Raw genomic sequence first — 18,908 nt, forward strand, 5'->3', positions numbered from 1 at the left:
ACCGATTTATCAAGTAAAGGGAGCGAAGAAATCTATCTAGATTAGCGGGGTTCGCTGATTGTTAAAGATCAATTATCGATAGCTTGCTGATTTATCAACCGAGATGCCTGAAACATTTGCTTAAGCAAAGCTAGATGAGTTTTAAAACACCAACAACAAACAGATCGACGGACAACATAAGCCGACAGGATTTCAGTTATTTCCAGACCTTTCATGACGTATTCAAATGTCAAGATCCGACTAAATCGTTTCTTAAAAGACACGCTGATTGCTTTTCGGGTTTTAACATACTGTTTTCCATCCAGATAGTGTCTGATCTAAGATGTGCCGTTTTTAATCACGGGCTGTAGTGGCCGGAGAGCGGGCGTTAGTGACGTACTATTTAGAAATTAGGAACACCACTAACAACAACGTTCTACAAGAATTTTTACCCAAACACTCCCTGAAATTTACGCACTCCATATCGCCCATCACGGGGGGTGCGTGATTGAAATTATCGATCTGTCTTCGTTATTTGCAGCACAAAGAATGTGTATAATTGGTTTTAAAATATTTTATCGATCTTTAAATGAACATTTTTGGAACTGGTCACAATTTCTGTAACTAAGGACGCCTTTCCCCAATTGTTCTGTATATATTCTGACAATGTTTTCATGGTTCTAATGATTTAGGGCATCCCCTATTTTTGATATTTGTCAATGGTGTTGCTGAAAATATGGTATCAAATCTAGCCTTCAGAATAGACTGAACATAGGTCAAACCACAACCTCAATCTTTAAAACAAAATAATTCAACAAATGAATATACTTAAATTCAATCCATCCAAAAACAATGGCAGTATACTACTGAGTGTATAATTTCATTGGGAAACAAATAGGATTTTCAAGACCGATACCATGGCAACAGACCAGTCCATCGTCATTTAGTTCTGTTATCAATACATTAATAGTAACGGAGTGCATATAGAAAACGTGGACTTCTTAAAAACCTGATTTTTTCATTGGTAAAAAAAAAACCCTATTAAAACGCATACAACATTTATAAGACCTATGCTACAATTGTTTGGGATGGCTGGAATCCATGTATTGTACAATAAATCGTAAACAAGATAAAATGCTATATTGATATGATTCAAATCAAGTACGGCTATTCTTGATCACGGTTTATTCAAACGAAATATTATTGATAATCCTTTCTTGTGGAAAACAGAAAGTTGCATGCCATTTTGTTGTATGTAAAAACGCATTCTAATGTTTGAAATAATTAGACTGTCTATTTAGACTTGATTTAAACATTATAGACACGCGCAGTGTATACACTTTTTACTTTGGAGCAATACAAAATTGTCTTTGGACCTGACCACATCATTTTGGCTGCTGTATACAAATATAGAGATGGATCTTGTAGATTAAAATAAGTTTTTATAATAACTTTTATTTGTACAGCACGTATATAATTTTATTCTGTAATAATTTCTGTCCATGACAACTATTAGTTATATAAGGATGAGACCTAGAGTAACTACGAAGTGGTCAGAACGAGTTTCCAGTCCTTTTGATGTTTAAATAAAAAAATGTTTATCAAAATATGTTTATCGTTGTTGCTGATATTGTAGTTGTTGGTTTTGTGTTTGCTGTTGAGGTTGTTTAAGTTAAAGGGGCTCTAATATCAGAAAAATGAGGAAATAAGAAGATCCATGAATTTCGATCTTCCTTTGAGTTAAATAATTATGTTTACAGCAACTTAAACCTGACTATTTGAAAACCAAATATGTTCATGTTCTAGAAATTAAAGAAAATGCGTTTTAAAATCTATACTCCTACATGTGCAATGCTCTAGTTCATTAGTTATAACTTTGACCCATAAACTTTGACCTATCAGAAAGCTTTGACCTTAGCTGCCATAGGTTAAATCAGTCCGCCCAATTTTAAGTATTTATATCTTGAATAATTACATAAGAAATATCACCAAATATGTTTAAACATTATAAACAAACTGACACAATGGGGAAATGTACATGTATGTACCAGATAAACAAGTCCTGGGAATGATGAAATACAAATATCCGAGTCATTTAAATTGACAAGCGAGAACACAAGGTATAGGCATGTCGGAAGTACACCAAAATATTTGTCAATTGTCGATTTCGTTCGATTTTTTTTTTCCATCTATGCCTATGACACTCTAAGTTAGAGCGAAACCGTCAATGAGGAGATATTTGTAAGCTTGTGCGGGGATTGACAACTTTTATTGTCACGTGATCTGTTTAGCCATCAGGTTGGACAGGTGAAGGGGAAATAACTTTTGTCATCTCAGATGAAAACATGAGTAATCGCGGTTACCTTGACGAAGAGATTAGATTTTTATTGCAACTTCTACAATGTATTTTACCGTCACAGCTGATATCAAATATTCCTCTGTTTCAAAATGTATTGAGAGTGAAAATAATATTCAAAGAAACTGAAAAATGAGCACTTTCATTAATTCTTTGTTTCATTCAAAACACACTGACGTTGGACTTTGACACCACTTCAAAGGAAGCAAATACTCACGTGCCAGATCAGTGATTTCCACATAGACTTGGGAGCTGGAAGATTTGATGGGCGACCCCGAATCTATAGCTGTAACATTGAACGCTATCGAGGTCATATTCTCCGGGAAGTTGGATATAATTCCTATCTGTCCATTCTCTGGGTCAATTTTAAAATATTTCAAGGCTTCGGGTTCAAAAATAAAGTACCGAAAAATGGCATTGTAGCCCCTTATGTCCTCATCTGTCGCGGAAACAGCTCCCAGTGTGTTCAGACTGTGATTCAAAGAATCTCGAAGTGCCACAAATTTGTAAAGTCTCATTGAGAAATATGGCGCATAAATATTTTCCGAAGAAACTATTATTTTCACTTGAGTGTCTCTAACAACGCCTTCATATGATCCAAAGATCCGGAATTCGAACGTGTAGTTCTCGGGTTTGTTCATGATTTTTCGAGTAGAGAGATACCACTTTAGGTTTCCTGTAGGGGTGATTTTGAAGTATCTCGTGTTTATGTTATCTTCCATGGACAGTTTATTCAGTGGTTGACCCGTGGCGTTGTCATATCCTGTGATGGTCAGGATGAGAGTGTCCGGGGGAGAGTTCTCGTGCACACGTGCGGGGTAGGCGTCCAACACCAATTCTGGCCGGGCTGAAAGTAAAACAACTGATTTACATGATAAATCTTTAATATCATACTAGGCAGTCAATAATTTCTTTATTCATATTATATATCAATACGGATCCTATTAACTACTGAATGTCTGAAATGATTTCAACACTCAATAGATGATATGTACTGTATAATATACTTAATAAATATCACGTTTAAATCACGTGCTTGTTTAGTTTATAAATATTTTCTTCACTACAGAAAGGGCTTGAAAAGCAGGCTATAAACACAGAAAGAAAGACAGGTTGAGAGCGAGACAGAGAGAAAGATAGAGAGAGAAAAGAGAAAGATGCGACCTACAATACAAAACGATACCAGTAGTAAAACAAACATTGCACGTGTGAATTATCATCACGTTTTGTTAATGTCTTAAATGAGGGGAACATTTCTTTGTAATTATTTTTTTCTCTCGAAAAATTCGTTCAAAGAGGTTGATGTATCAGCCTCAGAAAACTTAATGGGTTCAAAGAAATTCAAGATTGTTGCCTGTTTGTGAATTGCTGAACGGTGTGTACTGTTTAAAAGATCATGTCTTTATGATGAGACACGAGATTATGTAACACGTGCATCTTTGAACAAGGAGAACCCCGACACAATGTTACTTATACTGAAGTATTTTAGAGCCATTAGACTTATTTAAAAAAGATGTATTCCATCTCATTTCTTATATTGCATATCTTTGTGAGATTTTGCATTCAAATATCAGAGAGATTACATCGAACATTCCCTTCCCGGGTCCGTGAGTCCAGATTCGCTAGTACATTCCAGATCCGTTAGTACATGTCCAGATCCGTCAGTACATCTCGACATCCGTTAGTTCATGTCTAGATCCGTTAATCCATGTCTAGATCCGTTAATCCATGTCTAGATCCGTCAGTACATCTCTAGATCCGTTAGTCCATGTCTAGATCCGTTAGTACATTTCTAGATCCGTTAGTCCATGTCTAGATTCGTTAGTCCATGTCCAGATCCGTTAGTCCATGTCTAGATCCGTTAGTACATCTCTAGATCCGTTAGTCCATGTCTAGATCCGTTAGTACATCTCTAGATCCGTTAGTACATGTCTACCGGTAGATCCGTTAGTCCATATCGAGATCTGTTAGTACATTTTTAGATCCGTTAGTACAGTAGGGGGGGGGGGGGTGTCTATTGACGAGTGAAATAAACACACAGCGGAGGAGCGGGCAGTTGTTTAAAATTCCGGTGATAAAATCAAGTAAATAGTTTGTATCTGGGGGGAAGGGAGATTTTGAGATACCGCCTCCGTAAACAAAATCAGGAACAGAAATCCGTAAATGTTGTTTTCACAAAACTTTCATGTGTAATTCAGCGTTATATATAGAATATTTGTATACTAAAGAATATAAAAGTATTGGATAGACTTTTTTTATTAAGTAAATGTATATTCTTGTGTATCATATTCCGTTAATGTTGTGATTTCTTCACGGGAATCTTTTGGCTTTAATGAAAAAAATTATGGATGGGCTTTTTTCTCTCTTCTTTTTCTGGCGCCTGTAGGGGAGGTGTTAGATATTTTACAAAGTTTTAAGTACTGAACACGCAACACGTGAACTTGATTAAATGAGTGCACCTTACTCTGATGACAAAATAGCATGATCGAACCTCGCCTACACCTTTCATCTTTAGAGTTTCACTTTTATTTCTGAGAGGCATATGACACTCGTAATAGGTAGTCCTTTGTTATTAGATTTACAAGGCCCAAACAGTTTTTTAGTCATATATATATATAATTCCAAATAAAATATATGAATTTAGATACGAGGACAAAAAAAATAAGGGCGGGTTGTCCCGAACATTTGAAATTTTCAAAATGTTGGTGTCGTTGGTCATATATATATATATATATATATATATATATATATATATATATATATATATATATATATATACGTACATACTTACGATCATTTGTAACGGGCTTCGTCCAGCGGCTATTTATAAGAATGCCGTACAAAACAAGTGAATTATTTCCGGATTCTAAATTAATTTCTGATGTCCGATTCTTTAGATGCCCATTATGATCGACGGCGGTCTCAAATTTTGAGATACAAACCCAGGACAATAAGATAATGACGTGTCTAAATAGTCTCACAAACATCTCGCTGAAACTACTTGCATCTCACTTCCACAAATTTTTAACATGTTGCAAAAATGTTTTGACACTTTTAAGTTTCACGAAATCCAAATATAGGTTTTTTTTTTTTTTATTAAATTGAACTATGATAATCCTTCACTTTTTTAAATCACGCCTCAGAGAGATTCCTTATAATGTCCCAATGAGATGCACAATGATAAATCAGCATGTACGAACAGTTTTGCAGGTTCCAATTACTGCTGAAGATCGTATAGATCTGCCTTTTTATCTTAAACTATCTTCGTGGCGCTATTAATGTGAAGAGGTATACAGAACCACGCGCTTCTAATGTCTTCTAGCAAAGGGGAATTGTTCTTTCAATGGTGCTAAAACTGGGGGTGTTGGAAAGCGATATAGTTCCTGAAGTCGATTAGACATTAATTAAGAGGAATTTTAAATACCGATCGAGTTTATATTTCCTTTTTCTGCTCATTATGAGGGATAATCATGGTTTGAACATTAAGTGTCGGTATTGTTGTGCCAAGATCTCACGTTTCGCTTCCGAGATACGCGTGAAAACTCAAGTGATGGCTGCAGAGTTATCTCGCTTGACACAAGTTTTTTTCCTGGTGCAGGTTTTACAATATGTTTAATAAATATAATGAATATCGACAAGTGCCTGTAATCATTTTCATGTTATAAAAATAAATGTGTCATATCTTTATTAATATTCATATATTACATAATATTAGTATTAATTTAAATTTAAACAATATTTTATTATGTATGAAACATAAATGGATTAGGCAGCAGGCTTGCAGCCTATATAAGCCTTCTCCAAAAATAATATTAGTATTGTAGATATCATCATAATTGCCAGAAGAGCTTGTAGGGGAAAGTGTATAAATGTTGTAATTTTGGATTGTTATTTTCTTTAAATCAGAGAGAGAGAGAAAGAGAGAGAGATTTCAGGTTAGTGTTGTTGTATCTTTATGTTGTTGTCCATTAATTTGTAAACAAAACATATGTTTAATTGATTCGTTTATCTTCAGCCATATCAATGTGTAGAATAAACAGTACAAACACGGGGGCTTTCACATTTGACAGACCCCAGTCCCTCTCTAACAGCCTCGGAATGCGTAACGGTAGAAGGAAGCGATTCTCCGACAAAAAAACTGTATGAATCTCGTTTTTGCAAACATTTCATGAGTTTTAGCAGACCAAACATTGCCAACGCCTGACTTTTGACGATAAACACACTCCAAACGGCCGAAGTATTATAACGGACCTACATGTACCACAGAACGCGCATCAAGAAATACAGGAACGGTTTGATTAAACAAGAACACCACAGCGGCGTTATGTCCCCCATCCTCGTGTACCAGTTCTCTGTCAACACTTGATTACATTTAATTTTGAGTCCCGGTGATGGGTTTATTTGCATTAGAAATAGCTAGTTGTATATTGACATAAGCATGTTGATATACAACCACAATATACGTGAATCTAAATATTAAGTATTTCATTACTAATTAAGACATCACTTAGAGTCATTCAGTCTTCAAATAACAGGAATTTTGTTTCCTGTACATAAAACATTTATTGTGATGTATCAAGATATTTATAAAAAGTAAATGACAAAAATATTTCGTTATCTACTCCGAGCAGTGCGCTTTGGATTCCTTGTGGAGCATTATATTTCTTTGCCTCTCTATGATCTGCTAATATATTACACATACGAATCTCATGTAAACTAAGGGACCTATACCCTCAGCCTGACACTTCATAAAATATAGTGTATAAATGTAAACTACAAAGAGTAACTCATAGTATGTAGTCGGTGCCCGTTATACTTACACAGGGTACTTTGTACGGGTGCCCGTTATACTTACACAGGGTACTTTGTACGTGTGCCCGTTATACTTACACAGGGTACTTTGTACGGATGCCCGTTATACATGTACTTACACAGGGTACTTTGTACAGATGCCGGTTATAATTACACAGAGTACTTTGTACAGGTGTCTGTTATACTTACACAGCGTACTTTGTACAGGTGTCTGTTATACTTACACATAGTACTTTGTACGGATGCCCGTTATACTTACACAGGGTACTTTGGACAGATGCCCGTTATAATTACAGAGTACTTTGTACAGGTGTCTGTTATACTTACACAGGGTACTTTGTACAGGTGCCCGTTATACTTACACAGAGTACTTTGTACAGATGTCTGTTATACTTACACAGGGTACAGTACTTTGTACAGGTGTCTGTTATACGTACACAGAGTACTTTGTACGGGTGCCCGTTATACTTACACAGGATAATTTGTACGGGTGCCCGTTATACTTACACAGGGTACTTTGTACAGATGCCCGTTATAATTACACAGGGTACTTTGTACAGATGCCCGTTATAATTACACACTTACACAGGGTACTTTGAACAGATGCCCGTTATAATTACACACTTACACAGGGTACTTTGTATGAGTGCCCGTTATACTTACACAGGGTACTTTGTACAGGTGTCTGTTATACTTACACAGCGTACTTTGTACAGGTGTCTGTTATACTTACACAGAGTACTTTGTATGGGTGCCCGTTATACTTACACAGGGTACATTGTACGGGTGTCTGTTATACTTACACAGGGTACTTTGTACAGATGCCCGTTATAATTACACAGGGTACTTTGTACAGATGCCCGTTATAATTACACAGGGTACTTTGTACAGGTGTCCGTTATACTTACACAGGGTACTTTGTACAGGTGTTTGTTATACTTACACAGCGTACTTTGTACAGGTGTCTGTTATACTTACACAGAGTACTTTGTACGGGTGCCCGTTATACTTACACAGGGTACATTGTACGGGTGTCTGTTATACTTACACAGAGTATTTTGTACAGGTGTCTCTTATACTTACACAATGTACTTTGTACTAGTGCCCGTTATACTTACACAGGGTACTTTGTACGAGTGCCCGTTATACTTACACAGGGTACTTTGTACAGGTGTCTGTTATACGTACACAGGGTACTTTGTACAGGTGCCCGTTATACTTACACAGGGTACTTTGTACAGGTGTCTGTTATACTTACACAGGGTACTTTGTACAGGTGTCTGTTATACGTACAAAGGGTACTTTGTACAGGTGCCCGTTATACTTACACAGGGTACTTTGTACGAGTGCCCGTTATACTTACACAGGGTACTTTGTACTAGTGCCCGTTATACTTACACAATGTACTTTGTACTAGTGCCCGTTATACTTACACAATGTACTTTGTACTAGTGCCCGTTATACTTACACAATGTACTTTGTACTAGTGCCCGTTATACTTACACAAGGTACTTTGTACTAGTGCCCGTTATACTTACACAGGGTACTTTGTACAGGTGCCCGTTATACTTACACAGAGTACTTTGTACAGGTGTTCGTTATACTTACACAATGTACTTTGTACTAGTGCCCGTTATACTTACACAATGTACTTTGTACTAGTGCCCGTTATACTTACACAATGTACTTTGTACTAGTGCCCGTTATACTTACACAGGGTACTTTGTACTAGGGTTGCTAGTATGAGACTGCTGATTGAAAACAACATCATGCTGTTGAGAATTTACCTGCAATAAATGTTAACTCTAAATTAAAATAGAAAAAAAAAAATAATAGTTTCCCTCGATGAATACTAAGTTTACCTTCACCAAATGTGTCGTAACTTTTCACATCATTCTTTCTAATGTTTCAATAAGGTTCCCTTCTAACAAATAACACTGCCAGCGCGCGGACCCGGGGGGTGGGGGGTGGGGTGGAATACGCACCTCCACAAAGATTGGTATACATGTATGTTTGCCTATTCCCATGCAGTTTCGGTTTTAAAATACTAAATGTTACTCTCCTGGTAAACTTTGAACCGCGTTCCTGAATCGGAAATGGCCAGGGATGCAACATCTTTCCCGGGGGAAACTCGAGATCCATGCATGCACAGATTTAAATTAATTTATATGTATGGATTTGATTTTTCATTTCAAGTTTCAAATGTTCTCATTCGCTCAGACCACATGTAGCGATATGTGAGATGCACAACATATTTTACATTAATTATTGTTCATTACAACAGAGGTAAAATGCACAATGTACAATTGGATATGGACAGATCATTAAGGACGATAGGGTATGACGTGCATTTTCTCTATAGACATACATAAATTCTTCAGCGTTTTTTTTTTTGTATTGTAAGATGTCATTAGTTCACACAAAATTTGTATACATCCGGTCGTTGACAATATCTTTCTCCTGAGTACTTTTTAGAATTATTTTAACACAACACTACATTCTGAAATGAAATGAAATTCATCCGCTATTTGAGAAGTGTGACGTAATCTACATATCAGGATCATATAGAGTGTCATACAAGTCATAACTTTTATGTTGGTCCTCGACCTGATCAATAGGTTAATACAGTCTGTGAATATATATATATATATAGAGAGAGAGAGAGAGAGAGAGAGAGAGAGAGAGAGAGAGAGAGAGAGAGAGAGCCAGTAAAACGTGTAAAGTGAGGACAAATTTCAACGTTGTGAGGACAAGAATGCCCTACAGCATGTGAAAGTATTAGCTTAGTGAGGACAAGTGGTGTGAGGACATGTCCTTACTAATATTCTCAAAAACCTTTTTTTCATAATTCAAAAGAGAGTATTAGATAAACTTTTATAGATATCCCTATAGCTATACCTAACATAGTACTTTTTTGCCTTTAGAATAATATATGTGTGTATTCTCTTCTACACATTGTGAGGACGTCCTCATTTAGTAGGTTTGGTCGGCTAGAGAGATAGAGAGAGAGAGAGAGAGAGAGAGAGAGAGAGAGAGAGGGGGGGTTGGGAGAGAGAGAGAGAGTCCTTAACATAGTTTTTACTATCAAAGCCAAAGATTCATTATTGATAGTAACAATTTGCTGTGGAGTCACGAAGACTGTCCTACCTATAGTAATGATAAAAATCTCGTATCTATATACATTTTTGCTTTTGAATATTTGAATGATAAAACTCGTACCTACATATGTATATACATTTTTGCTTTGGAATAATTGAATGATAAAACTCGTACCTATATAAATTTTCTGTATGCGCATTTGTCTATTTGTAAAACGCCTTAGAGTAATTTGTTTTATATATATATATATATATATATATATATATATATATATATATATATATAAAGCGCTATATAACTTTTATTACTATTATTATCTAATGACTATCGCACATTATCGCAATACATTGATATATGAATTATAAAGTGAAAGATCTTATATTTAAACCTGTTTAAAGATCCATTGGTATGTATATACAATTGATATTATATATATATATATATATATATATATATATATATATATATATATATATATATATAACACTATAATCCAACAACACTCAACATCCAAAGTGTCGGATCTAATAGTAGATACGAAGTCAAATAAAAAAGGATATAAAAAGCACTAAAAATGACCAATGACACGAACAACAGTGAATTGTCAAATTTTCGGGACAATCTGTCCCTTCCTCAGGTTGTCCCGAAAATTTGACAATTCACTGATGTTCGTGTCGTTGGTCATTTTTAGTGCTTTATATACATGTATATATATATATATATATATATATATATATATATATATATATATATGAAAAATCATATTTCATAATAAATTGAAAAAAAATGAATTAGGGAATGTAAATGACATGTACACAAAACAGAAACTTCAGACTTACAATACTGGGAGAAACAGTACTCACATTTCAACATGCCCGGTGTTTGTTATTATCCATCTCTTATTTAAAGTCTTGTTCAACACCCCCTGCTACCCTAATTTCAACGAAGGACCACCCGTGCCCAGATAAGAAATAAACACAAAACAAACACCGCTATATTGATTCCGAGGTCGGGATTTTAACACGCGTTTCTGTCGTATTAAAGAGACGAACTGAATAATGGGAATTATTGGTACCACGCTAATATTAAGTTGACTTTTTGTTTAAATGCATTAACTCGACGTACATTCATGTTACTGACGTCCAGAGATAATTTTTTGGATAAGTGGGCTGTCATCATTTATTTCCATTCTTTCAATAATAAGGTAGAGGTGGGTGGATCTATCATTTCCCTGTTTAAGACATGCTAACAGCATGATACAAAATAAAGATCATATGTAAATACATGCTCTACTACGTGAACAAAATTCTTTTGAAAAAAAGTACCAATATCTTAATGTTTCATAATCAATGTGTACATTCCATTTCATCCCTTTCTCGTTAAACTACGCTGCAAGCTTTGCGTTCATCATCTCCTTCCAATTTAGGAATCGGATATATGGCTCCGCGAAAACTTTGCGTTTTATTTTATAATAAAAATTAGAGAATTCTTGTATTCCCCCTCCGAGACAATATTACACAAAGAGGTGCTTTTCGTATCATACAGCCGGTCAAATTGGTATAGCGTAGTAGTTTAGGCATAACGTTTAGAGTAGTAGTTTAGGAGTAGCGTATAGAGTAGAAGTTTATAGGCATAACGTATAGAGTCGTAGTTTAGGCATAGCGTATAGAGCAGTAGTTTATAGGCATAGTGTATAGAGTAGTAGTTTATAGGCATAGCGTGTAGAGTAGTAGTGCATAGGCATAGCGTATAGAGTAGTAGTTTATAGACATAGCGTGTAGAGTAGTAGTGTATAGGCATAGCGTGTAGAGTAGCAGTTTATAGATATAGCGTATAGAGTAGTAGTTTAGTCATAGCGTATAGAGTAGTAGTTTAGTCATAGCGTATAGAGTAGAAGTTTATAGGCATAGCGTATAGAGCAGTAGTTTAGAGACATAGCGTATAGAGTAGTAGTTTAGGCATAGCGTGTAGACTTGTAGTTTATAGACATAGCGTATAGAGTAGTGGTTTAGGCATAGCGTGTAAACTAGTAGTTTATAGACATAGCGTATAGAGTAGTGGTTTAGGCATAGCGTGTAAACTAGTAGTTTATAGACATAGCGTATAGAGTAGTAGTTTAGGCATAGCGTATAGAGTAGTAGTTTATAGATATAGCGTATAGAGTAGTAGTTTAGGCATAGCGTGTAGACTAGTAGTTTATAGACATAGCGTATAGAGTAGTGGTTTATAGACATAGCGTATAGAGTAGTAGTTTAGGCATAGTGTATAGAGTAGTAGTTTATAGACATAGCGTATAGAGTAGTAGTTTATAGACATAGCGTATAGAGTAGTAGTTTAGGCATAGCGTGTAGACTAGTAGTTTATAGACATAGCGTATAGAGTAGTGGTTTAGGCATAGCGTGTAAACTAGTAATTTATAGACATAGCGTATAGAGTAGTGGTTTAGGCATAGCCTGTAAACTAGTAGTTTATAGACATAGCGTATAGAGTAGTAGTTTATAGATATAGCGTATAGAGTAGTAGTTTAGGCATAGCGTATAGAGTAGTAGTTTAGGCATAGCGTGTAAACTAGTAGTTTATAGGCATAGCGTATAGAGTAGTAGTTTATAGACATAGTGTATAAAATTAGTACTTTAGGCATAGCGTGTAGAGTAGTAGTTTACAGCCATAGCGTGTTGAGTAGTAGTTTATAAGCATAGCGTGTTGAGTAGTAGTTTATAAGCATAGCGTGTAGAGTGGAAGTTTATAGGCATAGCGTGTAGAGTAGGCTTAGCCAGCTGTTGCTGTTCTGTAAATTTCCCAAACATGTGCGGACCAATCGGTAAATTTCAAACAATAAAAGCATTTCATTGAGAGAACGTAAACATGAGCATTAAATGATTACTGCTTGACATCTATAGTGCAAATAACATGAAATGCTGAGTAAGCAAAACGTATTTAACGCCCGTTAAGTAATACGTCTACACGCAGTGTTCAGCGATTACGTTATTAACACAATGAATAACAGGTATACAATGCATACGGAACGCGCAAACTTTCTACACTCTGCTACATGTACGAATTAATTATTTCCATTCAAGACAATAAAAACGGTCACTTGAGGTCACAATAAAAACCGTCCACTGACCACAAATGACCGAAAGCCGATGGGTCAGTAAATTTCTAAATGGTGATAATCATGTTATCGTATATGTCCATTAATCGATTGATTATCTAATTAGGCAATGATGGAAGGTCGTGAGTTGTCCTATCCATGCAGTACCGGGGCACCTTGTCCATTTATTATTACCCCCAGCTACATGTATAGCAAGACAGGACAGAGGGGCATTAGTGCAATGCTGAGCGTCAATAATCATTATTTTGTCAGGACTAATGGAGAACACTTTAATACTGACAACCATGCATGTGTAAAACTGCCATTCAAAAATATAGGCTGGAAAAGGACTAAATCTCGGATACACTGAAATGGGTCATCACTGTATGACGAATACAGAGAGCTAGAAACATATTTAACATGTAGAACATTTTTTGTAAATCTCCGAGAGAGCATATACGATTCCATGCTTATGTCTGTATGGGTTTCTTTATGGGAGTTTTTATGACTCTTTTTTTTTTAAAACCAATACTTAGAACTTGGTCAAAGAATGGAGATATTTTTTTGATAATGTGCGTGCATCATCCCAGTGCAATAAACTGCATGCAGATTTGTATCTTGTCAATTTATTTTATCAGCGGTGGTTGTAGAATTGTCACAGTAGGAACTTCCAGTCTTATCAAAATAGAATTACGATGCCAAATAAGATTGAAATTTAGGTGAGGCATACGGAAATAAGTGTTTTAATTTGTTTACACGTTCCGCAGGTGTCTTACAAGGTGAGAAACCTTTACAGTTCCTCTTCTGTCATAATGCGTGTAAGTGTTAAAACGGGGGATTTTTTCTATTCATCGGAAAATGCAAATTGAAATTCAAATAGCAATGAGCTTTGTCCTAAATCTCAAATAGCATCCTACGTTATGGTGAACATGACTATCGGTTGAAAAAAGTGCGTCAGTTTTACCGCGTAATATACTACCAATCCAACGTTATCAGTTAAAAGTATTTCATCAATATAAATGGCAATCAATACCCTTAATTCAAACGAAAATTAGAAGACTTTATCTATCGAATTGAATAAAATTCGCTTATTGCAAATAAAACAGTTGTTCAGTGATCGCTAAATCGAGTTCATGGTACTTGCTGCGAAGAGAATCGGAAGTGCTACTCCATTTAAATCGATTAGCAATTTACCAAATATTCGTTCATATCTCACCCGTAATTTGAATAAGCTCCTGCTTCCTATTTTAAATCTTTTCAGATAGAAATACCTCCTTTGTCCATTCTGCTATTAAATATATCACTAGTCTTAAATACTATGTTACAATTTACGCGATATCGTTAGTTCGACGCAGATTGTAATAAATTTGCAGATAATCACTATTTAACATTTACATCGAGCACGCATCTACGGGAACTCCAAGAAGTACATTTTTATGTTCCTTTCACAACAGTTGCCCGTGAGAGCGTGCATCCCGAAAACGGAAGAAAAAAAAATTATGAACACCAAATTAAAGATATAGATATAGACCTTTGTTACAATGATAAAAGGTGGGGTGAGGAAAATTCCTATTTATTTTAGGATCAAATGGTTGGATGTCAAGGTTATTCCAGTGATTGTATGTAGCAGTATTATAAACACCAAATGATGACTATCAATCCAGATTTTGTCCGAGGTTTCGTACAGAGATGACAAGAATAAGAAAGCTCGGTCAATATGTCAAAGATTGGGGCCACGCATTATAACTCAAACACAACAAATGTTGTTGATACAAAATATTTACATTTCAAATGTATCTTTATAAATCGTAATGACAGCCAGCTCATGAATGTTCTGCAGTTGTGAACAGTGCGCGTATGAATCTTGATAAATATAGTACATTTACGTTTGTTTTAACGGCTGGGAAATCCTACAAATATGAAAGTACAATGTAAATATAAAAAATAAATTTCATTTTTTGAAAATAGATGAGGGTGTGAACTGCAACGCTTTACGCCGGGACACTTTTCACGAAGGGCTAACGCTAATGAAATTTATCTAAGATATATTTTTGTTCCATCTATCAGCAGCATCCTTGTTACATACGGGGATCTCGTGGGGATCCGGGTTACAATAGGTCATCAGTACCCCTTGCTTGTCGCAAGAGGTGACTAAATGGGGCGGTCCTTCGGATGATATCGTAAAATCCGAGGCTCCATGTCACAGTAGGTGTGGCACGATAAAGAACCCTCCCTGCTCAAAGGTCGTAAGCGCCGAGCATACATGTAGGCTTAAATTTTACAGCCCTTCACCGGCAATTATGACGTGTCCACATGAGTGAACAATCCTCGAGAGGGAAGTTAAACAATATACAATCAATCAATACATACGAGCATACAGATTACCTGGTAAGTAGAAAGAAAATACTTCTTAAGGTCTAAGTCAAAGGTCAAGGACATACGTTTTGAGTATGGTGCCCATTGAATGATACATTTAGCATGTGACGAGAGAATTAGCGGCTTATCAGTGGGATTAGTGGATTACCAGTGGAATTCGCGGATTATCAGTGCCCTTGGTTTGTGTAAATGTATTGACTAGATTTGACTTTTAGATATCATACACCAGTCTGCTATAACTACTCAATTATAAAACCATGGCTCTTGATTTGTGAAACTGTATATTAGTGTGTCTGCTACACTACTACACAAAACCGAGGCATACTCTGATCGGAGCGCGGACCATTCCAGCCCATTATGTATCAGTGGTCAGTGGTCAGTTTTTTGGGGGGAAGTAAAAGCTTGTTAGCCGTGACAGGTAACCCATGTTTCACGCTTGTAGACATTTATGTTTACATAGGACTAGAAATTCTAATAAACATAAAGGACACTGTAGAATGGAATCGGCATACGGGCGAGGACTTGTTAAGAATAAAAAATATCTAAGCGTCTAGGAAAACTTTTATAAAATAGTTATTCCAATTATATACGTTCATCTAGATGTAACATATTTATATAAATATAATGGGTTTTATCTATCGTGTATTGCAACCGCGCGTCATCATTTTTCAACTATCAAAATTATGCACAACAGGTACATGTACGCGAAATGTAGAAATATTTACATTTCCAGTGCTTTTGCCTTTGGTGATAGCCATTTCCACATGAATGTGTTGCAGTTTTGAATGTGCTGATGAATCTGGATAAATATAGTACGTAAATTTTAAAGACTGGGAATTCCGACAGAAATGAAAGTAGAATGTAAATTTCAGTTTTGAAAATACATAAGGGTATATGTACTGTGCACAACGCTTCACGGCGGATGGCTTTTCTTGAAGCGCTAACACGCATCATGAAGTACCCGCTGTGAAGCGTTGCAGTTCATACCCGTATGCACATGTACTTTCAAAAATGAAATTTACTTCTTAACTCAATGTATTAAATCAAGCGTTTGAATAATTCAAATATCAGTGGAAACAGATATATCTTACATGTATGAATGTCATTCTACTCAAGGAAATGGGATTAAAAGCAAAAAGTTATTTGCGGTCCTGCAAAACAAGGAAAAGAAAAGAACCCACCTCAGAGTGATGTTAATCACAAATTACATTTGCTTTTTAAGAATTTACATCAGTGGCCGTCATTATGATTAAGAAAGGTACTCACCCGCTTGACATCAAGTCATATTCCAAGCCCTCAGAACAAGATTTCAAACGAATTTCTCAGAGATCGGCTATGTCCATTTTGGATTTTACAACGCTTTGTCCGATTCCTGTCATAGAAATGGTCACAATGTTAGCAGAGCGTAGTCGATGACGTGCAGAACTACATAATCAGGAACTAGATTTACTGTCAGAAGTTAATGTTGAAGCCGTATTAATCAGACATAAACATACATATAAACGCCAATCACTGGGAAATTAGTGTTTTCTTCAGTCGTCACGCTCTAACGAGTTACCGACCATAACAAAAGTTATGGAATCTTAATTGTTGGTTGTTTTTTTTACACAATTGCACAATTTAACGTTTTTCTTGCTCTCTAACACAGCACCAGAGAGCTGCTTTTGTACGCAACTCGTGTCAAAGTTCTTATTACATTATACTAGCTCTCTTTCCTGCAAATGTTTGGTTTCTTTGACAATTGGCACTCCTCTATTTCCATTTTGTTGAGTTAATCCAGAAGTCCAATTGTTTAAAAAAAAGTCTTACGAAGGCTGTACAAATTGAGAACATTTCCAAATGATTTGTTTGACCTTGTCTCAAAGATTCCGTTCAGAGGGAATTTTATATATCAAACACCCGCATGACGTAATGTGATGAATGGCAACGAAGGGTTTCAACCTCTTGAAGAATTAAAACATTGATTTGAACCAGGGAGAAGTGTTTTCTTTTTGTTTGGCACAGGTTGACTGAAGTGAACTTCTGTCTTGTTTTAACGACGGTAATAGCGGGCGGTAACAACTCGAGTGAAGACAAAGAGAGAGGCTGCTCGACGTTTTGCCAAATCTCCAATTTCTAGATTACCAAAATTAACGATCCATGTAAAAAATCATCAACATCCAATTAGAATTCATTTGATTTGATTTTAATTTCTTACTTTTCTATTCAATCTTCTTTTTTTAATCCTCTTTTCTTTCTGAAACTTTTATTTTTGTCAATTTTTTGATTTTCAGACATTTCATGAATAAATATCCAAGTTGTTTGATTTATGGGGGTAAATGGAAACAAAGCAAGCCTGTTTAAAAACGGAAGCACAAGTTCCTATATGAGGTTATATAAATATTGAACTGCATGTAGCAAATAATTATTATTGACAAAACATCAGTAAATGTCAATATTTACTATGAATCTCAATACGTTGAACACATTTTTAGTTGATGAGAAATTGACATTCTTAAATCATATCTAAAGCTACAAATAAATTCTACAACTATCCATCGAAAAACATTACGTTGAAGCCACTGCCTGTCTCGCTCGCCGCCATTGAATTTCTTAAAACTTGTACTGATCGTTTTCTCTCTCATACTTCATATTTTCAGTAATTGGCAACAAATTGATTAGAGTGAAATCTAGACTGAAATCTAGGACCAATATCGCACTGAACAGACGCCTCTAGCCTGTTCTTCACTCCTGTGTGTGTTATCACGTTTTTCTGGTTCTATGGTTCTCTAGTCACTGGGTGGGTTTCTACAGATAGATCATGTTTGAACTGTTGACTCCAGTTTTTATACCATTTTGTTCGGGGGTTTTTCAGAATTCGAGCCAAATGTTTATGGATTTACTAAAACTATCTACAGTGGTATTGATTACACAAACAGTAGATCGTCGTAGTATTCGGGTTAAGTTTTATACAGATATGTAGTGATATCTTTAAACAATAAAATAAAGATGTAAGGGAAGTTTAATTATTTTTAAACCCACCCAACCCACCCCCCCAAAAAGAGGATGAAAAACCACACACACAAAACAAAGGGAAAAAAAAAACATAAAAAAATATAAAAACACAATTATTATTTGATCGTCATCATGAATGTATGTATTGCGATGGGAATTTCAGAAAAAGAAAAAGTTTCAGACAAGATTTCGGAAGCA

The 18,908-nt window shown here is 35.7% G+C and overlaps 1 protein-coding gene across 2 annotated transcripts in view; it reads right to left on the reverse strand.

Annotated features, from left to right (window-relative positions):
• Positions 1–17,888, reverse strand: part of LOC125655749 (adhesion G protein-coupled receptor B1-like) — a 48,219-nt gene extending 30,331 nt beyond the window's left edge. Inside the window, exons 1-3 of one of the 2 annotated variants that reach the window (XM_048886211.2) lie at positions 16,983–17,888; positions 5,127–8,934; positions 2,553–3,182 (exon numbers count right to left, since the gene is read on the reverse strand). In XM_048886211.2, coding sequence (XP_048742168.2) covers positions 2,553–3,182; positions 5,127–5,322 — 826 coding nt within the window. In that variant the 5' untranslated portion in view covers positions 5,323–8,934; positions 16,983–17,888. The remainder of the gene's footprint in view (positions 1–2,552; positions 3,183–5,126; positions 8,935–16,982) is intronic. The other variant, XM_048886213.2, reaches the window with a different exon arrangement.
• Between the last annotated feature and the right edge of the window lie 1,020 nt (positions 17,889–18,908).

Source organism: Ostrea edulis, chromosome 7 (genome assembly GCF_947568905.1).
Source record: "Ostrea edulis chromosome 7, xbOstEdul1.1, whole genome shotgun sequence".
Lineage (NCBI taxonomy): Eukaryota > Metazoa > Mollusca > Bivalvia > Ostreida > Ostreidae > Ostrea > Ostrea edulis.